The 19,498-nt window shown below is 44.2% G+C and overlaps 1 protein-coding gene across 1 annotated transcript; it reads right to left on the minus strand.

Annotated features, from left to right (window-relative positions):
• Positions 1-151: 151 nt before the first annotated feature.
• STYX (serine/threonine/tyrosine interacting protein) lies at positions 152-19,342 on the minus strand. Its single transcript, XM_075843557.1, has 10 exons — positions 19,154-19,342; positions 10,727-10,759; positions 10,561-10,614; positions 8,629-8,726; positions 7,106-7,166; positions 5,917-5,953; positions 5,181-5,271; positions 3,592-3,664; positions 2,616-2,709; positions 152-860 (listed from the first exon to the last, which is right to left on the minus strand). Exons 1-10 carry the CDS (start codon positions 19,208-19,210, stop codon positions 787-789), a joined length of 672 nt encoding a protein of 223 aa, XP_075699672.1. The 5' UTR covers positions 19,211-19,342; the 3' UTR covers positions 152-786.
• Positions 19,343-19,498: the final 156 nt, after the last annotated feature.

Raw genomic sequence — 19,498 nt, forward strand, 5'->3', positions numbered from 1 at the left:
TTTTTTTTTTTAAAGGGATATTACACCTAACGGGATATGCAATCTATTTTTCCCAGTTATCATACATTCAGGAATGAATGATATTAGCAGCTCGTCTTAGGCCCTCCATTACACTTTATAGGTCGGTCCATGCAAGAGAAACATTTCCATATTAAATTTAGATCTGTTTATTTGGAAAACTTCAGAACAATCTTATGTAGGAACAAGCTCAGTTTCGACTTTCAGGCCAATGCCACAATATAAATTGCATAAAAAAAGGACTCTGATACTTGCGGTTATATCAACAGTGTACAATCTGCCCCAATGATCAGGGTTATGGTTGTTTTTTTTTTTTTTGTATTTTTTCTTTTTCAGTATAGAACTCAGTCTGTTAAAAAATTCAGAACTTCTAAACCTATAAAATTGTATTTACAAAACACAAAAAGTTTAGCAAAGTTTTCATTACTAAAGCTTCTCTTATAAATTAAACAAATAACTTTAGGTAGAAACAGGTCTCGCTCCCATCGGTTGCATTACAAAAAAAAAAAAAAGAAGAAGAAAAATTTCAAGTATGAAAGTGCCTTATTGCAGTAATACCTCTTTGCACATCAAAAAAAAAAAAAAAAAGGAGGAGAAAAAAATTCTTCAGTAAAACGGCCGTGTAAAAAGCAGTAAAACAATCAGTGAAATCCACTCATCCATGGAAAGTTCCGTTATTGTCTCTACAATAGCAGCACCTGGACAAGAAGGTGACGTGAGCCGCGTGTGATTAATGGGGGCCCTGGGGGGGGGGGGTCCGGTTGGAATTCAGCCCTCGTAGGCTGCAGACATCTGCATGTTCCCGAGCTCATCTTCCTCATCAAGCGTCCGCTTCAGACTTCCTAAACACAAAGGGTAAAGCAAAAAAAAATTAAACGGAGACCCGCAACAAATTTATGGTATAATTCGACAACGACGACGACACCTTTAACTTTACATTAACTTAATAAATGGAGCAAGCGTGCCTTAGGCCTCACGCACAGGACCGTCATTTATCCGCATTTTTGCAGATAAACCGCCGATCCGGTCTTTTCTATGGCCCCGTGCACACGACCGTGATTTACACGGATCGATGCAGGGGCCACAACTTTGGACAAGTAATTTTACGGTCTGGATGATACACTGACGCACAACAAGGGGTTTTTTTTCCGGACCGCAAAACCAATACAGTAGTGTGCACGAGGCCTTCCATTGATTTCAATGGGAGACGGAGGCGTTTTCCCCAGCAGCAGCTTTTAGCTGCTCGCGGTAAAAAAAAAAATAATAAAAAAAAGCGGCCGCGGTTCCACCTCCCATTGAAATCAATTGGAGGCACAGGAATCTTTTTTTTTTTTTTGCCTACGGTGCTAAAACGGCCGCAACCAGAAAAATTCTGCAAATATAGGCGTCAAGATCTGCATCGGAATGGCTGCAAAAAAAAACCTCTGTGTGAACAGGGCCTTATGGATCCAGGTAACAGTATAATCTGCAGTAACTGCACACATCCAGATTATTACCACCACATGCACTAGTAGAAGTCAGTTCTTGGTTTGTATTTCTACCTTTGTTTTCTGTGAAATCAGGTGATTGATCGGCTACTGCACAATTGACTAACACCTCTTGCACGAGATCGGGCCGTGAAAAACGGTCCGAGTGTCGGCTGGATTTCCCGGAACGGGTCTCTTGCCATCGTCGACATTTATGATGCTAGGAGTCCCGTTCACCTTTAACGCGGTCAGGCCGGGAATTACGGCCAACACGACACGGATCGTTTTTTACGGCCCGAACTCTAACGTGTGCAAGAGCTGTAACTGCTATACAATAGACTGCCTCTCAGTGTTACAGACTTGCTTAGGTCTCTCCCACTCCGCCAACATGAAGAAATGATGGAGCTTCATCATGAAAAGGCAGAAAGAGAACACAGACATTCCAATCGTGAGCAGGAGACTATTCACAGCCTTCTGTCAGAGATGTGGTGCAATGCTTAGGCTACATTCACACGAGTAAATCTGGTCCGTGTGTGTTGCGTTGAGTGGTTTTCACGCACCCATTGTCTTCAATGGGCGCATAGGTGCGTGAAAACTCCTGCATGTGTGAATGGGGCTGAACTGCAATACCAGACGAGCAGCGCAAAATACAACTAGTGGTGTACCAATTTGGTCGACAGGCACAAAATAATCAATGTTGCAAAATCAATTTAGCACTTTCAGTGAACACCTGATGAGACACAATGCTGCTGAGCTGATGCAAACGTTAAAAATATGGCAGAACCCCAAATGGGAAAAATTCAGCCATGGAGAAAACACGCAAAAAATAGCAGTCAGAAGCAATAGAAATATCGCAAACTTGTACGCCGTGTGGGAGACTGGGGGAGGGGGGCATCTGATTCCTAGAACAAAAAGGCCTCGGCCAGTGCTACTCCCAACCATTCATGCAAGTATAATAGCTGCACAGCGTGGAGTTGGAAGTGGCGCTGCCATCCCTTTATTTTAGGGGTCATGGAGGCACCAGAGGTCAGATCCCCGGGATACGCTACCAATGCCAATCACTGATCGGTACAATAGAAGCTGGTATTGTATTGGTTTTCCATATAATAAAGAGGAGAAGCAGCAGCTTACCCACAGCACCGGACTGTAAGGAGAACGTCCTCCCCAACTGCAGAGGAGACATCATTTTGATGGTTAGTTTTGCTAGATAGATGGCTTCGTATTCCTGCAGACAAAGCAGACGGACAGGGTGAACCACTGATGAACCCATGAAAAGGGCCACAAACTGACTCCAGTCACTGTAAGGGTAGAAACACACAGGGCGGATAAGCTGCGTAAACAGTGTAGACGTCCTGGAAACCGCAGAGGAGATATATATATAAAAAAAAAAAAAACAACGCTTGTACTTACCCCCGGCCATAGTCCTAGAGACGCGTTTCTCTGTTCTGAGCGCAGTCACATGGGATGAAACGCGTCTCTAGGACTATGGCCGGGGGTAAGTACAAGGATTTTTGCGGTGGAATCAGTTTCAATCGAAAGTTGCAACACACGGCTCTTTGTTGCAGGTTTTACCTTGCCATTAACATTCAATGGAGAAAACCGGCAACAGAAGAGCAGCGATTCCGCAGCATGAATGGACGCAGGCTTCTCGGCTGATTTTTTTTTTTCCGCAGCGTGTGAATGAGATTTGTTCAAATCTCATCCACTCGGCTGCTACTGTATTATGCTGCAGATTTTTCACAATGAAATCCATAGCTGAGAATCCGCAGTGTTTACGCCCAGTGTGCTCGTACCCTAACACCACTGCACCTCGACACCAAGAATCACAATGATTCCCTATGTAAAAAGTTATGTTGTTTTGCAAGTCAAAGTTTCTTGCAACTTTTTTTGTCATAAGAAACCATTGCGGTTGCATCGCTGTCATGCAACAATTTTACTGCGACTTCCATGTGCACGCATGTCAGTGTGTAAAACTAGAAGCACACAACAGAAAATACATAAATGGAGCAGTAAATCCTGGAAATGAGGACAGATAATGATACAAGTCCAGTGCCAAGACTTTAGAACATGTATTAGCCAATATATAAAAACAAAATCAAACCAATACCTGAAGTTGATGTACAAATCCAGCATTGGGGTTAATGCAGAACCTTCTCTCCTGAACGTATGTGAACGCATCCCTGGGAGCAAAGCACACAGAGGTGAGGTCAGCGCGCGCATCATGTAACGGCTCGCATTGTTTTCATGATTGTCCGATTATGTGACCATCTCCATCCTTAGGGCCTGTTCACCTCAGCGTTCGCGTTCCGTCGGGTGAACCCTGCAACCGAAAGTGAAACAAACCACAGCTTCCGTTTCAGTCACCATTGATATCAATGGTGACGGATACATCGCTAATGGTTTCCGTTCAACATTCCGGCAGGTTTCCGGTTTTCCGACGGAATCGACTCCGCTATTGATTCAGTCGTTAAAACGGAAACCTGCCGGAATGGTGACGAACGGAAACCATTAGCGATGTATCCATCACCATTGATATCAATGGTGACTGAAACGGAAGCTGTGGTTTCAGTTTCACTTTCCATTGCGGGGTTCACCCGACGGAACCCCAGAACGGAAAGCCAACGCTGATGTGAACAGGCCCTTACACAGTGGAATCAAAGTGTTTGAGAAAAATGCAACAAATTAACCCAATTTAGAGTTAGGGCGCCCGTACACAGTGGTGACGGCAGAGAGCCGGGCAGTTTTCAACGTGCTTCACCTATACAAGCCATGCTGCACAGAACCGCGCCACGGCTGCCACGTGTACGGGCACTCTTACTCTAAGGCGATGTTTACACAGGGAGGGATACGTCCTGGACGCAGAGAGATCTTGGTTATTTTACATCCCCTTTGAATTAAATGGGGGGAAAACCCACAACATAAATTGACATGCTGCGGATTAAAAAAAACGCACCGCAGGTAAATTTATGAACGTTCTTCGGCTATTTTTTGTTTCCGCAGCGCGTGGAGATTTGTTGAAATTTCATCCACTCTGCTGCTACTGTAATACACTGCGGATTTTACACAATGAAATCCATTGCAGAAAATCTGCAGTACTTACGCTACATGTGAACACAGCCAGAGGCAGGAATCACACATGCAGTTTTTTTCAGCCAAAGCCAGAAGTAAATCTACAAAGAAATTAAAATCTTTCAAGAGAACAAATTCCCACGACATGTTTGTTTCAGTAGATACTTGTATGTCCCATAAAGTCACAATTCCGGAACATATTTGCTTACAACTATGTGTTCTGTTATTCCTCCGTTATTCCTCCTAGAAATGTATAAATAAATTAAGTGGGTGTTACCATTGTCACCTTGACAAAGGGGCGTGTCCCTAGTCTTCCTGACAGCACAATGTCAGTCTGTGTAGGGACACAATCCCAACTGGTAACTCCTCCCAAGTGTCAATTCATACATACATTTGTAAGAGGAACAATGGAGGAACGACACAATGCATAAAAAAATATGTTCCAGAAGCGTTATTTTATAGGGGATACAAGTGTTTACTAAAAAACAGACGTGTCAGGAGAGGTAACGGTAAAGTTTTCTTGTGCGGTGATGCCATGTAGTGTTCACCCAGCCACGTCACATCCATATCAAGGGAAAAGAAAGCATCATCAGTTGACACCTTGCCACAATACGTTTTTGTCGCTACCTGTATTTTATGCCAAAGTTTTCCATGATGTAGGCAATAACCAAGGCGGCGCTTCTAGAGATTCCCGCATTCCCGTGGATGAGGACTTTACCTGCACAACAAAAAAAAGATACTAAATTATACAAAAAGGGAGACAAACTCTTATGTAACAGAACCAGCAACAAGTACAAACTATAACCAAGAACGTCCATACAGGGCCAATTATCCCCCTGCCCTTGAGAAAGGTCTGAGCCTGAACAAAACAGTAGGGGGCGCACTATTTAGCAGTCCCCAGATCAGATCTTTAAAGGGTGACTAAACATTTCACAAAATTTCTGAAATGTCATAGTGACCTGTCAGAAGTTTTGATTGGTGGGGGTCCGAGCACGGAGACCCCCACCAATCGCTAGAATGAAGCTGCAGAAGCGCTCGTGCGAGCGCTCAGCCGCTTCGTGTCTGTTCGGCTTTTTCCAGAGAGCCGATGTAGCGGTGTACGGGATCATAGACTTTCTATTGAGCCCGTACACCGATACATTGTTTTCCGGGAAAAAGCCGAAGAGAAACTAAGCGGCTGAGCTCTCACACGAGCGCTTCTGCAGCTTCATTTTAGCGATTGGTGGGGGTCTCCATGCTCGGACCCCCACCAATCAAAACTTCTGACATGTCAGAAGTTTGTCAAATGTTTAGTTACCCTTTAAAAGGTGAATTTTCCATCTATATATTTGCCGCTAGAGGCGATATCAATACACGGACCTACCTCCAGACTGTAAACATCCATCTATGAATTCCTTCGTCTATAAAGAAAGAGGAGAATGAGAAGAGAAGTAATACAGATAATCCGCTGTACAACGAGGAGTTAAACACGTGCTGGGGGTATTTGTGGCCGAGTACAAACAACGAAGCAGGAATTCTCCTAATATCCAAAGTCCCACAACCTGCACTATACGCTGGTGCCGGTCAGTAGGTCTGTCCCGGGTTTATGGTGCCCTGTTAACACGGAATTATAGGGAGTTGCGCCAATTAAAAAGGGGTTCTATGGGATCGGAAAAAAATATATTGGTTTTTGACATGTCCGTATGTTGTGTCTGGTATGGTCTTGAATGGTGCTGAACTGCAATACCAGACACAGTCAACGGACAATAGGGGCGCTGTTTCTGGAAAAAAGAAGCCTCTTATCCTAGATACCCCTTTTAAAGAGGAGCTGTCCCCTCTCCTGACACGTTTGGTTTAGTAAATATTTGTATTCCTCATGAAATAACAATTCTGCAGCATTTTTGTTAGAACTCTGCATTGCGCTGTTCCTCAGTTATTCCCCCTGAAAATGTATGAATAAATTGACAACTGGATGTTTGCATTCCCCTGGTCACAGGGGTGTAATCCCTACACAGTCTCACTTTCTCAGCACTGATTGGACAATGTCAGTCTGTATAGAGACACACCCCCAACTGGTAACACCCACTTGTCAATTCATTATTTTCTAGGAGGAATAACTGAGGAACGGCACAACATAGAGATCTAAGAAAAGATGCTGCAGAATTGTGAGATCATGTGGAATACAAGTATTTACTTAAACAGACGGGTCCGCTTTAAGCACAGATTTCCATACATTTACAAGCACTGGTTGTACTTTTCTAGAGAATCATTTCCCTTTAATAAAGGCTTCACTATAAATACGGGGTCTTTGATCCTCAGACTGACAGAATTTCCTGGAATCCGTAACAACTGTACTGGCCGCACTGGAAACCAGTCGCACGTCCCACTACAAGACTCCGGGTCTGGTCAGGATGCAAGAAGCGTCAGCAGCGGCCATTACTTCCACACGAACCAGGATCAAACCCAATGTTAAACAGTCCCTCGTACAGCGACCGCCTCCCGGGACTATTAGGGTTATAATGGGGGCAATGCACCTTCATCTACCCGGACAGCGCCAGCCATGCCATACTTACCATAGGAAAAAAACGTATTATGTTCTCAATGGGGTTATCTGCAATATCCAGCACTAAATATCTGTGAACCAAAACAGAAAACGGTCAGGAGACAGAAGAGCGGTCTGTAAGGCCCTGTTCACACAGAGTTTTTTGACACGCTTTTTTGATGGGGAACCTGCATCGGAAACCGCGCCAAAAAAACGCCTCCCATTGATTTCAATGGGAGATGAAAAAAACGCAGCGAACGTCCGCGGTGGTTTTCCGCAGCCACTGAGTGTCATTTGGAATCAAAACTGATGCAAAAGGAACAAAAAAAACTCTGCAACCTGAAAACGGCTCCACTTTTCCTTTGCACCCGTCATCTCGTCATCTCCCCTTTTAATTACCGAGTTGGGCCATTTCTGACACACGCATTGCAAACAGATGTATAAACATCCCATGCAATCTCCATAGACACACATTAGTCCTTGTTCACACAGTGCAGATGATTTTGCAGGTATTTTTTAAGCCAAAACCAGGAGCAGAACCTAAACATAAGAAATATATAAAAGGAAGGTCTTCTAGGTCTCCTCTCCTGAATCCAATTCTGGTTTTAGCGTAAAAAAATGCATGCAAAATCTGCACGGTGTGAACAAGGCCTTAGCAGTAACACGGGTCGTACTGAGGAGCTCAGCGATTTATTGATCATTGATTGATTATATAACCAGGGTCAATATAAAAACTATAGCACATGAACAAATATGAAATCCCGAGAGTCAGACCGAGCCATGTGAAGGAGGATATACAGCGGCACCATGGAGCATGCCAAGGTTGGTACTGTTAAGGCCGTGCAAATAAGGGTGACATGTCAGAAGCTTTGTTTGGTGGGGGTCCGAGCACTGAGACCACCACCGATCGCTAAAATGTGTGCCGCTTCGTCTCTGATCTGTTTTCATTGGGAAGCCGAGCGAGCAGAGCGGACGAGGAACAAATCTGCACATCGCTCATCTGAGCGCTTAGTTTTAGCTCGGACCCCCACCGATCAAAACTTCTGACATGTCAAACGTTTTATGAAAGTATCAGTACACTACACTCTGGGCAAGACCTGAGGGGGTGGAGCAGGACAGCAATTTTATTTTTTTTTTTGGTCTTCTTTTTATCCCTGTGTCATGCTCCGCCCCCTTAAGCCCTGCATTGGGAATGACATTATTGATTATAATTCTCAATACTGGGAAGGAAACGCAGTAGATACTGAGAATTTATCCAAATCTTCCCTAGATAAGCAATATTTAATGAGCAGTAACTTACACGGAGCCCTGTCCTCAAACCCGTCAAAAACTTTGGGATGAATTGGAACAACGACATCGGTGCCCAACCTACTGTAGCGAACTAGAGGCAAATAACGAACGCCATGTTCTAAAATCTGGTAGGAAACCTTCCTAGATGATCTGGTTTGTCATAGCAGCAGTTGGGGGCATAGTCAGGGGTTCACAAACTTATTACAGATCAGAACCACGATGGAAAGCAAAGCCCACGGTGAAACATAAATCAACGTCACTTACCGAAATAAGTGTTGAAAGTTTGGTTTGATGAAATTGGCTTCAATGCTTTGCCTTATGCAGATTAGGTGCGTTATGCCGTATTTCTGAAGTATCGCGAGCTGCAATAAATTAGGGATAAGAGTCTTGTTAAACGGGTTGTACGAGTGTCGTATAAATGGCTGTGTGCACCTTTGAAAACATTTTTTTTTTTTTTTTAATAAAAACGTCTATCAGTGTGATTGGTGCAACTTTCTAATTACTTTTTACTACAAATTATTCTCACTTTTTGAGATACAGCTGCTTTAGATCCTGTATACAGAGCAGCTGTATCTAGCGATGAAACCTGTATCCGTCAGGTCAGCGGGACACGCAGGATCAATCGGTTGCCGATCACATCTAAGTTCATAAGGCTGCATTCACAAGAGCGTATCAGATTCACGCACGTGAAAAACGCGCCTGAATCTGGTCCGTGCGTGTTGCGTTATGCGATGTGCTTTGCGAGTGCCATGGGTTTTTCACGCACTTGCAAAGCACTATTTTTTCCAATAAAATGGACACGCAAATCACGCACTCGGATGTGCATCCGTGTGCTGTACATGATTTTCACGCACCCATTGACTTCAGCCTTATTCACATGTGTGGTATACGTCCGTGTGATGGCTGTTATAACAATGGCCATCACACGGACCTATATAATTCTATAGGGCCGTCCACGCCCTATTTTTTCACGCATCCCTCCATAGACGCTAGTCTATGGGGGATGTGTGATATCACACCCCCGCAGCGCACGGATGCACCTCGGACATGAAAAACGACAGTGATGCACAATGCCCGTGTGAATCCGGCCTCTAATGGGCGCGTAGGTGCGGGAAAACGCACCAATATAGGACACGCAGTGAGTTTCACGCAACGGACACACTGCGTAAGAACGCCTGCATGTGTGGATCCCACTGACACTGAACCCGTCAGTCCCGCTGACCTGACTGATACAGATTTCAGGACTAGATACTGTAATGGACCGCAGCCTCCACTTACCTGACGGCCGCAGACCTCTCTCTTCCTGTTAATATCTCCCTCCCCGGAGACGTCAGCACATGCGGCCGCCCTGCTCTGTAGTGTCCACTAGGGGGCGGATGCGCTAGTTCCCGGCCTTAATAGGCCAGCGCACGCATATGTAATTAATTATCTCCAGATAACCCTGAACTATAAAAAGGGCCCTGCCCTTTCACTCCTTGCCTGAGCGTTGTTGTAGTCATCCCATGTCTGTATCACAAATGGTCCCTTAGCGTTGCCCTGCTACCTGTATCCTGTGCTGTGTTTAGTTCCTGAGCCTGTCTAGTGTTGGAGTCGTGTTGTGCCATCTACAGTCATCCGCCACGTCTGGCGCAACCTGCCACATCTAGCTCCATCCGTGCTAAAGCCTCTGCCATTGTCTGGACTATCTCAAGTACCCTTGTGCTACAAACTCTTTGGATAGACTGACTTGGTCAGCTGCCTCTCCGCAACGATATAAAAAAAAAAATATATATTATAACCCTTTGAAAAGGTGTACATCGCTTTTAATCCAGGAAACAGCACCACTCATTTCAAGACAAAACAGCTCCTGATTTTCAGACGTTTTTTTGTGGCACTCGTGATTTTCGCGGCCGTTTTTGTAGCTTTTTTCAATAGAGTCTATGGAAAACAGCTCCAAAAACGTCCCAAGAAGTATCCTGTACTTCTTTTTCGCCCTGCGAACAATGCTCCGTCGGAACAGAACGCCGTTTTCCCATTGAAGTCAATGGGCAGATGTTTGGAGGCGTTCTGCTTCCGATTTTTCGGGCGTTTATGGCCGGAAAAACGGACGAAAATAGGTTTTGTGAACATACCCTTAAATGGAGGCAAAATTACAGAACTACACCGCCATTATGATTGCATCACTTAAAATTAATTCAATTCAGGACACGCACACACCTTGCTCTTCATTGCTGCCGAGTACGGACCCAAAAACAGGCCAGGTAAAATTTCCTAAAACAAATTGTAACAATATTAACAAGATGGCATGAAATAAGACCCCCCCCCCCCCCCAATCAGATAACAGCAAATATACATAAAAATGGAAGAAGCCGATAAAACCTACCTGCATCTCCCTTCTCATCGGATAACTCCAGTCCTGATGGAAAAGAAACAGATTAAATCCACGTGACCATGACCGCCATCAGATCGCTTCATATCAGGGATTGTCCAGGATTAGAAAACTTGACTGCTCTCCTCCAGAAACAGCACCACACCGGTCCACAGGTTGTGTGTGGTACTGCAGCTCAGACCAATTTACTTCAAAATCGAGTGGAGCTGCAATACCAGACAACTATGGACCGGTGTGGCGCTGTTTTTGGAAAAAAGCAGACACATTTTCTGACCCTGGACAATCTCTTTAACCTGACTTTCTATTATTTGTACTGTTGAGGTCAATGGAGCAGTGGAAGGCGTTTATTATCATCCTTTATGTGTATCCGTATAATATAATTATAACCAGGGTCAGGACAAGCAGGAGAAGGAAGCTGCTGTCAGATGACAGTCGCACCAAACCAGACGATAGACCGCTGGATATAAAGAGATCAGGGCACAAAAACTTTTCAGTTGTACAGTAAAAAGTTCTGCAACTTTCTAATATACTTTGCGTTTCAGTTGGTCGCCATTTTCAAGACCTCTGCTTGCTGTGAATAAGTGTGAACATTCCAGTCAACATCCAGAGGCAGAAATAATTCCCAATAGACACAGATGGGGACTTGTTACAGTGTATCAGATCTCTCTCTTTTATAACAAGCCTTCACTGAGCTGAGTTAGACATGAAGGGTAAGTTTACACATTGAGCGTTTTTTCCGCAACGGAATTCATTGCGGAAAACCCGCAGCAAATACAGCAGCAGCAAAGCGGATGAGAAAAGAAACCCACACGCTGCATAAATACGAAGGGGGAAAACCGCTCAGAAATTTACCTGCGTTGCGGAATTCTATTCCGCAACATGTCAATTGTATTTGCGTAAACTGTGCATTATTTGTTGCGGGTTTTCCCCATTTAATTTAATGGGGAGGTAAATCCCGCAACAAATAGCAGTTTTTGCGTTTTTTGCAGCTGGTTCGCATCGATTACACCGCATAAAACGCAACTCGGGAAAAAAAAAAAATCTCATACTTACCCAGAAGCCTCCGTTCCTTCCTTCAGCGTGGCCTCCTGGGATGACGTTTCATCCCATGTGACCGCTGCAGCCAATCACAGGCTGTAGCGACGGTCACATAGGATTAAACATCATCCCAGGAGGCTGGCAGGCTGAGTGCTGCAGTTTTCCGCAGCAGACAATCCGGGCGAGAAACTGCACCATAGTTTGATGAGGTTTTTCACCCGGAATTCCGGATATGGTGTGTGCTATTACGCAGCGTAACCACCCAATGTGAACTTAGCCGAACAGAGCGGGTTTCCCATGTACTCACAGCAAGCAGAGATCTTGAACACGATAAGACATTGAAACACAAAATATATTAAAATTGGAAACTCCTTTAAATCCTATATTTAGTGCGCGTGATAATCGTTGCAGAACTTAGTTTTAGTAAATAGGGAAGAACCTACAATAATAAGTCTACACAGCGTCTAGTACATAACAATGAGTCACATATTAAAAATAATCCATGAAACCAGATAACAATAGACTGCGCAGTGACAACACAATAATAGAGGTGATTGAATAATAATCCGCAGAGACTATAGAATGACCCTGATAGCTGGCGGGCAATAAACATTCAAGGAAGGACTATAGTGCGAGAGCACAAACACCCACGTTCCCAGCAATCAAATAAATGTGTAGAGTTAAACTAAAATGTAACTTGTATTAAGGGCCTGTTCACATCACCGTTCATTTCCGTTCCGGGGTTCCGTCGGGTGAACCCGCAACGGAAAGTGAAACTGACAGCACAGCTTCATCTTCTTGAGTTTGAAAAAAGAGACTTTGCTAAAATTCACTCACAATTGGAAAGAGAAATCGCTGATATTCAAGTCTGTAACTCAGTACCTGAGTATAACAACTGTGAAATTAGACTGCAAAAAAAATATTGAAAATTTACAGAGCGACATTAAGGCTAGAGATTTCCATACAGGACAAGCATATCCCCATCGAACACGTAGCTCTCTCCAATTCTTTTTTCCAATCGTGAAATCAGATCTACAGAGTTTTCAGAGTCTGATATTTCGGGCACAGACTAATCTAGACCACTGTTGGATGATACTACATTAGGGGCTAAACGCAAAATTAAGAACAGAAGGTACAATCCACCCAAGAGAATCCCCTCCGTACCAAAATCCACACATCCAGCACGCCCGAACAATACCATCTTGTGAAGTACCTCTATTGTATCTACTCCTGCTACATCTACCTTCCTCTCATTACCAATATATTCAACGACCAACATACCGACCACTCCGTCTACACTGGCGACCAATACAGGTACAAATGGCAGAAATACCACAAATCTAACAAGCACGGGCTCGGCTGTCATGGGCACCACCAATACATTCCCTTTTTTTAGGACCACCCAATGTATCATGAAGCCAAAACCAATAACTATACCTAAAAATGACACCTCCATTGGGAATGAAATGGAGATTTGTAATTTGTCCTCTGTCCAGCTGAGTTTACATCAAGAAATACTTCTACGGAAATGTTTATCCTACACTCCTACCCCTTCCTTCAATGAATTCACCTGGGCAAAGGACATCAACTTATTTGCAAGGAAACTTGCTCTATTAAAATACATTAAGGGACACCCCTCTGATACTGAATCCATTGACCGTATTGAACTTCGGACCCTTCGGAAATCTCGAAGATCTTTCTAATGTAAATGAATTTAGAGCTGACACGGCACCCCTTTTCATCCCTACGTCCCAAATTCACGGACGACTCCACCTTTCTCACCATATGCACATATTGCCATTTTTGTCAAAATGGTTAGCGCGGAGCTAGGAAAAAAAATCAAATCCCATAAAGTAAAAGCCCCTAACAATCTCCGTAGAATGGAACAAACCGCTCTTTATGAATTACGTAAGAATGAAGAAATAATTCTAAAGCCATCTGACAAAGGGGGGGGGGGAATATTGTCAGCATGGATGGAGTGGACTATGTTCTCATGGTCCATAAGCTGTTGGATGACACGTCCACTTATACCATCCTAAATAAGAACCCTACCGATTGCTTCCTAGCCGAGCTACGTTGTCTTCTAACTGAAGCTAAATCACAGGATCTCATCTCTTTAGAGGAGTTTAAATGTATGTGTAATCCCAGTCCTACTCTTTCTACCTTTTATGCACTGCCGAAAATACATAAGCGCTCTCGCCCTATACCTGACAGACCTATTGTGTCGGGCAATAACAATCTCACACAAGGTATTAGCATGTATGTGGATGAAGTCCTTCCATCCTTTGTTACAGCTCTGCCCTCTTTTTTACGGGATACAAATGACTCTCACCAGGATCCAGGAGATCAATGTTACTTCCACCACCATGATGGCAAGCATTCATGTCCAATCCCTCTACACCAATATCAAGCATGATTTAGGCCTTGATGCCATACAATGTTTTTTGAGCACTAAGGGCACTCCATTCCAGGCACACAATAAATTTGTTTGATCACTTCTTAAATTCTTACTTACAATTATTTTCTTTTTGATGGTAAGTTCTACCATCAACTTAAAGGCACTGCCAAGGGCACAGTCTGTGCACCCACTTATGCAAACCTTTTTATAGGGTGGTGGGAAGACACTTTAGTTTTCACTGATTTGCTTTTTTCACTTCTCACATTTTATTTTAGGGAAGGTATATCGACGATATTCCTATTTTTTGGGATGGTAATAAGACCCTATTTTCTGACTTCATGGCTATTCTCAATAATAACAATATTGGGATGACATTCACTTATGAAATACATGACAAAGAAACTAATTTCCTCGATTTAAAAATGTCTCTGGATCCTGGTGGCAGTGTCCATACAAATATATTCCGGAAAGCAACTGCTTCTAACAGCTTTCTACACTGGGAGAGTTTTCACCCACCTGCACTCAAGAAACGTATTCTAATTGGACAATATTTTAGAGCCAGAAGGAACTGTTCACATGATCACACCTTCCAAAAGGGAATGCGATACTCTGTATCTCAAATTTCTATCACGGGGATACCCCAAAAAGACCCTACATAGGGAGTTTGTGAAAGCTAGGGCGACCACGAGAGGGGACCTGCTGTATGGCGAGAGTGGTAAATCTAAAAAAAATCACCATCTATTGTCAGGTGTGTAGGGAACTTCGACGGTTGTTCCTCTAAAGTCTTTTTAATATTTTACAAAAACACTGGCCTATTTTACAAGCTGACCCTGACCTCGGGGATGCCATCTCTAATGTTCCTAATATAACAAGAACCTCCGAGTTTTTTGAGCATAGCCATTATTCTAAACCTTCTATTCCACCTAAGACCTGGCTCTCTTCCCCCATAATAGGCTCTCACCCTTGTGGGAGATGTTCACTTTGTCCCTTCATGCCCACTACAAAGAGTTTTTTGCAATCCCTTCGATGGTAAATCCTTTGCCATCAGAGAATTTATTAATTGCCAGAGTAGTGGAGTAGTAAATGCTGCTGAATGTCCATGTCTAAAATTATACGTCGGTAAGACTGTCCAACAATTCAGAAGAAGGATTTCAAAGCATCTGAGTACTATCAATACCAAGGAGGATACTCCTCTCTCAAAGCATATTCACAATGGCAATACCACCTCCCTACAATTCTGGGGTATTACCCAACTTAAACTGGGCCCAAGAGCCGGCAATCTGGACAGAAAACTTTTGCAGGAGGAAGAGAGATGGATTCACACATTAAAATCTTTAACCCCTATTGGACTGAACGAGGGTTTTACCTTCGTCACTTTTCTCTGACGTACTTCATGGGAATATCTATTAACTCTATGCTAGGTATTTCTCCATCTTGTACTCTTTTGTCGGTTATCAGAAATGCCAAAATCTGGCAAGAATTAATTATTCGTATTAGTTGTCCCTCGTCCCTACCAGCATTGCGGTCTTCGTTATTTGAATTTATACGTACCTATATTTATTTCCACTTATGTCACACATATTCTATGGAGGACTCCAATACTTGGATATACACCTATTCCTTCTTCTCTATTACCCCCTTAATATGTAAAAATGCCTATTAATTATTTTGCCTTCATTAATATCAGATGACAAATAGGTTCTCTTTTTCAGCCGCACAGCTATACCGTACTAGTGCTATCCATCACACTTGTAATTATAGTTTAGTACCGTGCTAATCCTCATCTTTGCTATTCTGTAACTTTTCTCCTTAGAATGTCTAAGTGTTCTGACATGTGCAATCCGTATTTCTTCACACTAAGGGTATGTGCACACACACTAATTACGTCCGTAATTGACGGACGTATTTCGGCCGCAAGTCCCGGACCGAACACAGTGCAGGGAGCCGGGCTCCTAGCATCATACTTATGTACGATGCTAGGAGTCCCTGCCCTGCTGCAGGACAACTGTCCCGTAGTATAATCATGTTTTCAGTACGAGACAGTTGTCTTGCAGTGAGGCAGGGACTCCTAGCATCGTACATAACTATGATGCTAGGAGCCCGGCTCCCTGCACTGTGTTCGGTCCGGTACTTGCGGCCGAAATACGTCCGTCAATTACGGACGTAATTAGTGTGTGTGCACATACCCTTAGACATTCACTCTTCCAACAGTGATCGGCCGGTATTGGCCGCCTATTTATTCTTCAGCGACGGAGCCCGTTCTTACATCACTGGCTGCCCGTTTTCTAAGTATTCTGACGTGCGCAGACATTTTCTTTTCTTTGCTCGTCGGATAGCGGCTTCTATTGCTGTGCGCGTGCACCATCCGAGCTCCTTGATTGGATGTACCTCTTGTCCCTCTGATTGGACAGTACACACGTCCATCACACTCGACGGAGGCACGCGCCCCCTCTTAGGCATTTCTATTGGTTCTACATAGGACCACACCTTTTCATACGTCATTCCGAGGTCTTAAGAGAAGGAAACCTCGCGCACGCCGTCATTAGCCCCATTGTACCCGAGGACGCTACGTGTATAGCGAAACATGTGTGTGGGGGGGCGGGGGCTTCTGTGCTTTTAATTTCATTGTTAGGCTAGCAGTTGTACTGTAAATCTCAGTGAATGGTCATTGGCACAGCGCACCACAGCCGCCGTTTTCCGTATTACTGCACCCCCGCACTCACTCCATTTACTGCGGTCGCGCTCCTCTACTTACCACATCCTGCTAGCTAACTTGGTTACTTTTAAATATATGTGTTGTATGTCCTAATTGGAATCCTTTTTAGCCATACTAATAAGTTACATTTTAGTTTAACTCCACACATTTATTTGATAGCTGGGAACGTGGGTGTTTGTGCTCTCGCACTATAGTCCTGTCTAATAATCCGCACCTGATAACAATATTCCCTATGGTGCCAAATACCATATTATTACACGTACTCTGTAACCGGCATGGAAGCTGTAACTATGTGACAGTAACAGGTGACAGCATACGTGATACAGATTACATTTCATTAGTTGGGAGGGGGTGGGACATATTCTTGCATACACGATCAGGAACTGAACTACACTTTCAAACTTTTGCTATGTCATAGAGACAGATCAGCACCCGGACCCCACCGATCCAGACTTCTGAGACCCCCAACCGTTGCTGAAACGAAGGTGCAGAAGCGCTCCGCTGAGCGCCCTGCACCTTCTGTTGTGACCGGCGCTCCCAGTCAGGCTGACGACAGCTCTCATAGACATTCTATACGAGCGATCTTCAGACTGACGACGAGCGCCGATCACAGCCGAAGGAGCGGGGTCGCTAAGCTGAGCGCTTCTGCACCTTCGTTTCAGCAACGGTGAGGGATCTCCGTACTCGGACCCCCACCGATCAAAACTTTTGATAGGTCTCTATGGCATTGCAATTCTGGAAAACCCCTTTTAATAGGAACTACATTTTTATCAAACTTTTGAAAAGTCTCTGCAATTGGATTCAAAATGCTAAAATAAACTGTGCTACAGCCTTACCGATTCCATGCCGGTCCCCCGCGCCTCTCCTGTGGTTCCTTCATACATGCTGACAAGACGACTATCGTGACAACGTGTCGGCAACAGCCAATCGCTTTACATAGTGGTGACATTACCAGTCACGTGATGTGTCAGTACTACGGACGTAACGTCAGTGCACACAGAGGAACAACAGGAGGAGTGGGGACCGGAGTGGATTGTAGCAGTAATTTATTTTACTATTTTGAGTCCCAAACTTATCCCCCATCAATCCCCTGCAGACTTATTTACAGCGCTGCTGTGATGACCCGACTGACGTCCCCGATGCGGCCAGTGATTGTCAGCCAGTCACGTGTCAGGGCAGAACATCATTACGGCATCGTAAACAGCCCGGAGGACTGCGCGGGGGATTTAAAAGGTGAGTAAATCGTGAATTTTAGCAGATATCCAACTAGCCGGCAAATGTATTTAAAGAGAACTCGTCCACTTACCCGTCACGTCTGCTTTAGTAAATACTTGTATTCCCCATGATATAACAATTCTGGAACATCTTTGCTTAGATCTCTACGTTGTGCCGTTCCTCAGTTATCCCTCTTAGAAATGTATGAATAAATTTCTAGGAGGAACAACAGAGGAGCGGCACAACACCGTTCTAAGAAAACATGCTGCAGATTGTCATTTCATGGGGTATACAAGTATTTAGTAAAATAGACGTGTCAGGAGAGGGGACAGGCTCGCTTTAAAAACCTGAACTGTATTACGATGATGATGATTTTTTTTTGCTAGGAGTCATTGACATACAGGCCACATATATTTAGAACAGCTACCAATGAATCCTGACAGACCCCGCTGACTTATAATGAATAGTAATGAAGACCGCGCTATTCCGTCCATAAAATGAACACCATGGCGGACCCCATTATCGTTAATTTGCACAGAGCCCTAAATAAACGTCCCATCAACTGAATGACCAAACATGGTGTGAACTTGGCCTTAAAGGGGTATTCCCGTCTCATAAAGTGATGGCGTTCTCAGGATTGGAGGGGGTCCCAGAGGTTGTAGCCCACCCAGTCAGAAAGTAAGTAAAAGGTATATCCTAGCAAGATGCAACCACTTTATGGGATCGAATTAACCCTTTAACCTCTCAACCTTACACTAAAGGGACAGCCTTTCAGCATGTGCGGTCTTATTGAAACCTATGGGAACGTTACAGTAAACATTTGCATAAAAATACATACAGCACATGTATCACCCAAATGTAATGTGAACAGAGCCCAATAGTAACAGACTGAGCGGTAATACAGGTGATGTGGAGCGGACATGTGTGATAATAGTACACGTATAATAGAAGAGCTTAGAATGACACTATTATATATTATAATATACGCTGTTCTGGGACATTGTAGCACTGCTTCCTCCTCCCGGTCACATGACCCGGCAGAGGCCTCGCTTACCTCGGCGTCCTCCTTGCAGTGCGGGAGGGAAGGGAACTCCAGCTTGACGTCCTCCATGCTGTGTCCGGCAGGAAGTTGTTACACTACAAGTCCGAGGATCACCAGTCCCGCTCCCACCCGAGCCATGCTGCACTCTACAGACCTCCCCGCACGTCCCCGTCACTACCTCAGACGCGGCAGCGCGCACGTCGCCCAAACATTGCGGCGCGGCGTGATGATGTCATGCGCAGTTTGCCGTTTTTCTTTACGATTCTTCAAACTAAATATAAATGTTTATAGATGGATTTGTAACGGGCTCAGAGTCATCGCCTGGGGGCGCTCTCCTTATTATGACATTGCTTTATT

Source organism: Rhinoderma darwinii, chromosome 12 (genome assembly GCF_050947455.1).
Source record: "Rhinoderma darwinii isolate aRhiDar2 chromosome 12, aRhiDar2.hap1, whole genome shotgun sequence".
Lineage (NCBI taxonomy): Eukaryota > Metazoa > Chordata > Amphibia > Anura > Rhinodermatidae > Rhinoderma > Rhinoderma darwinii.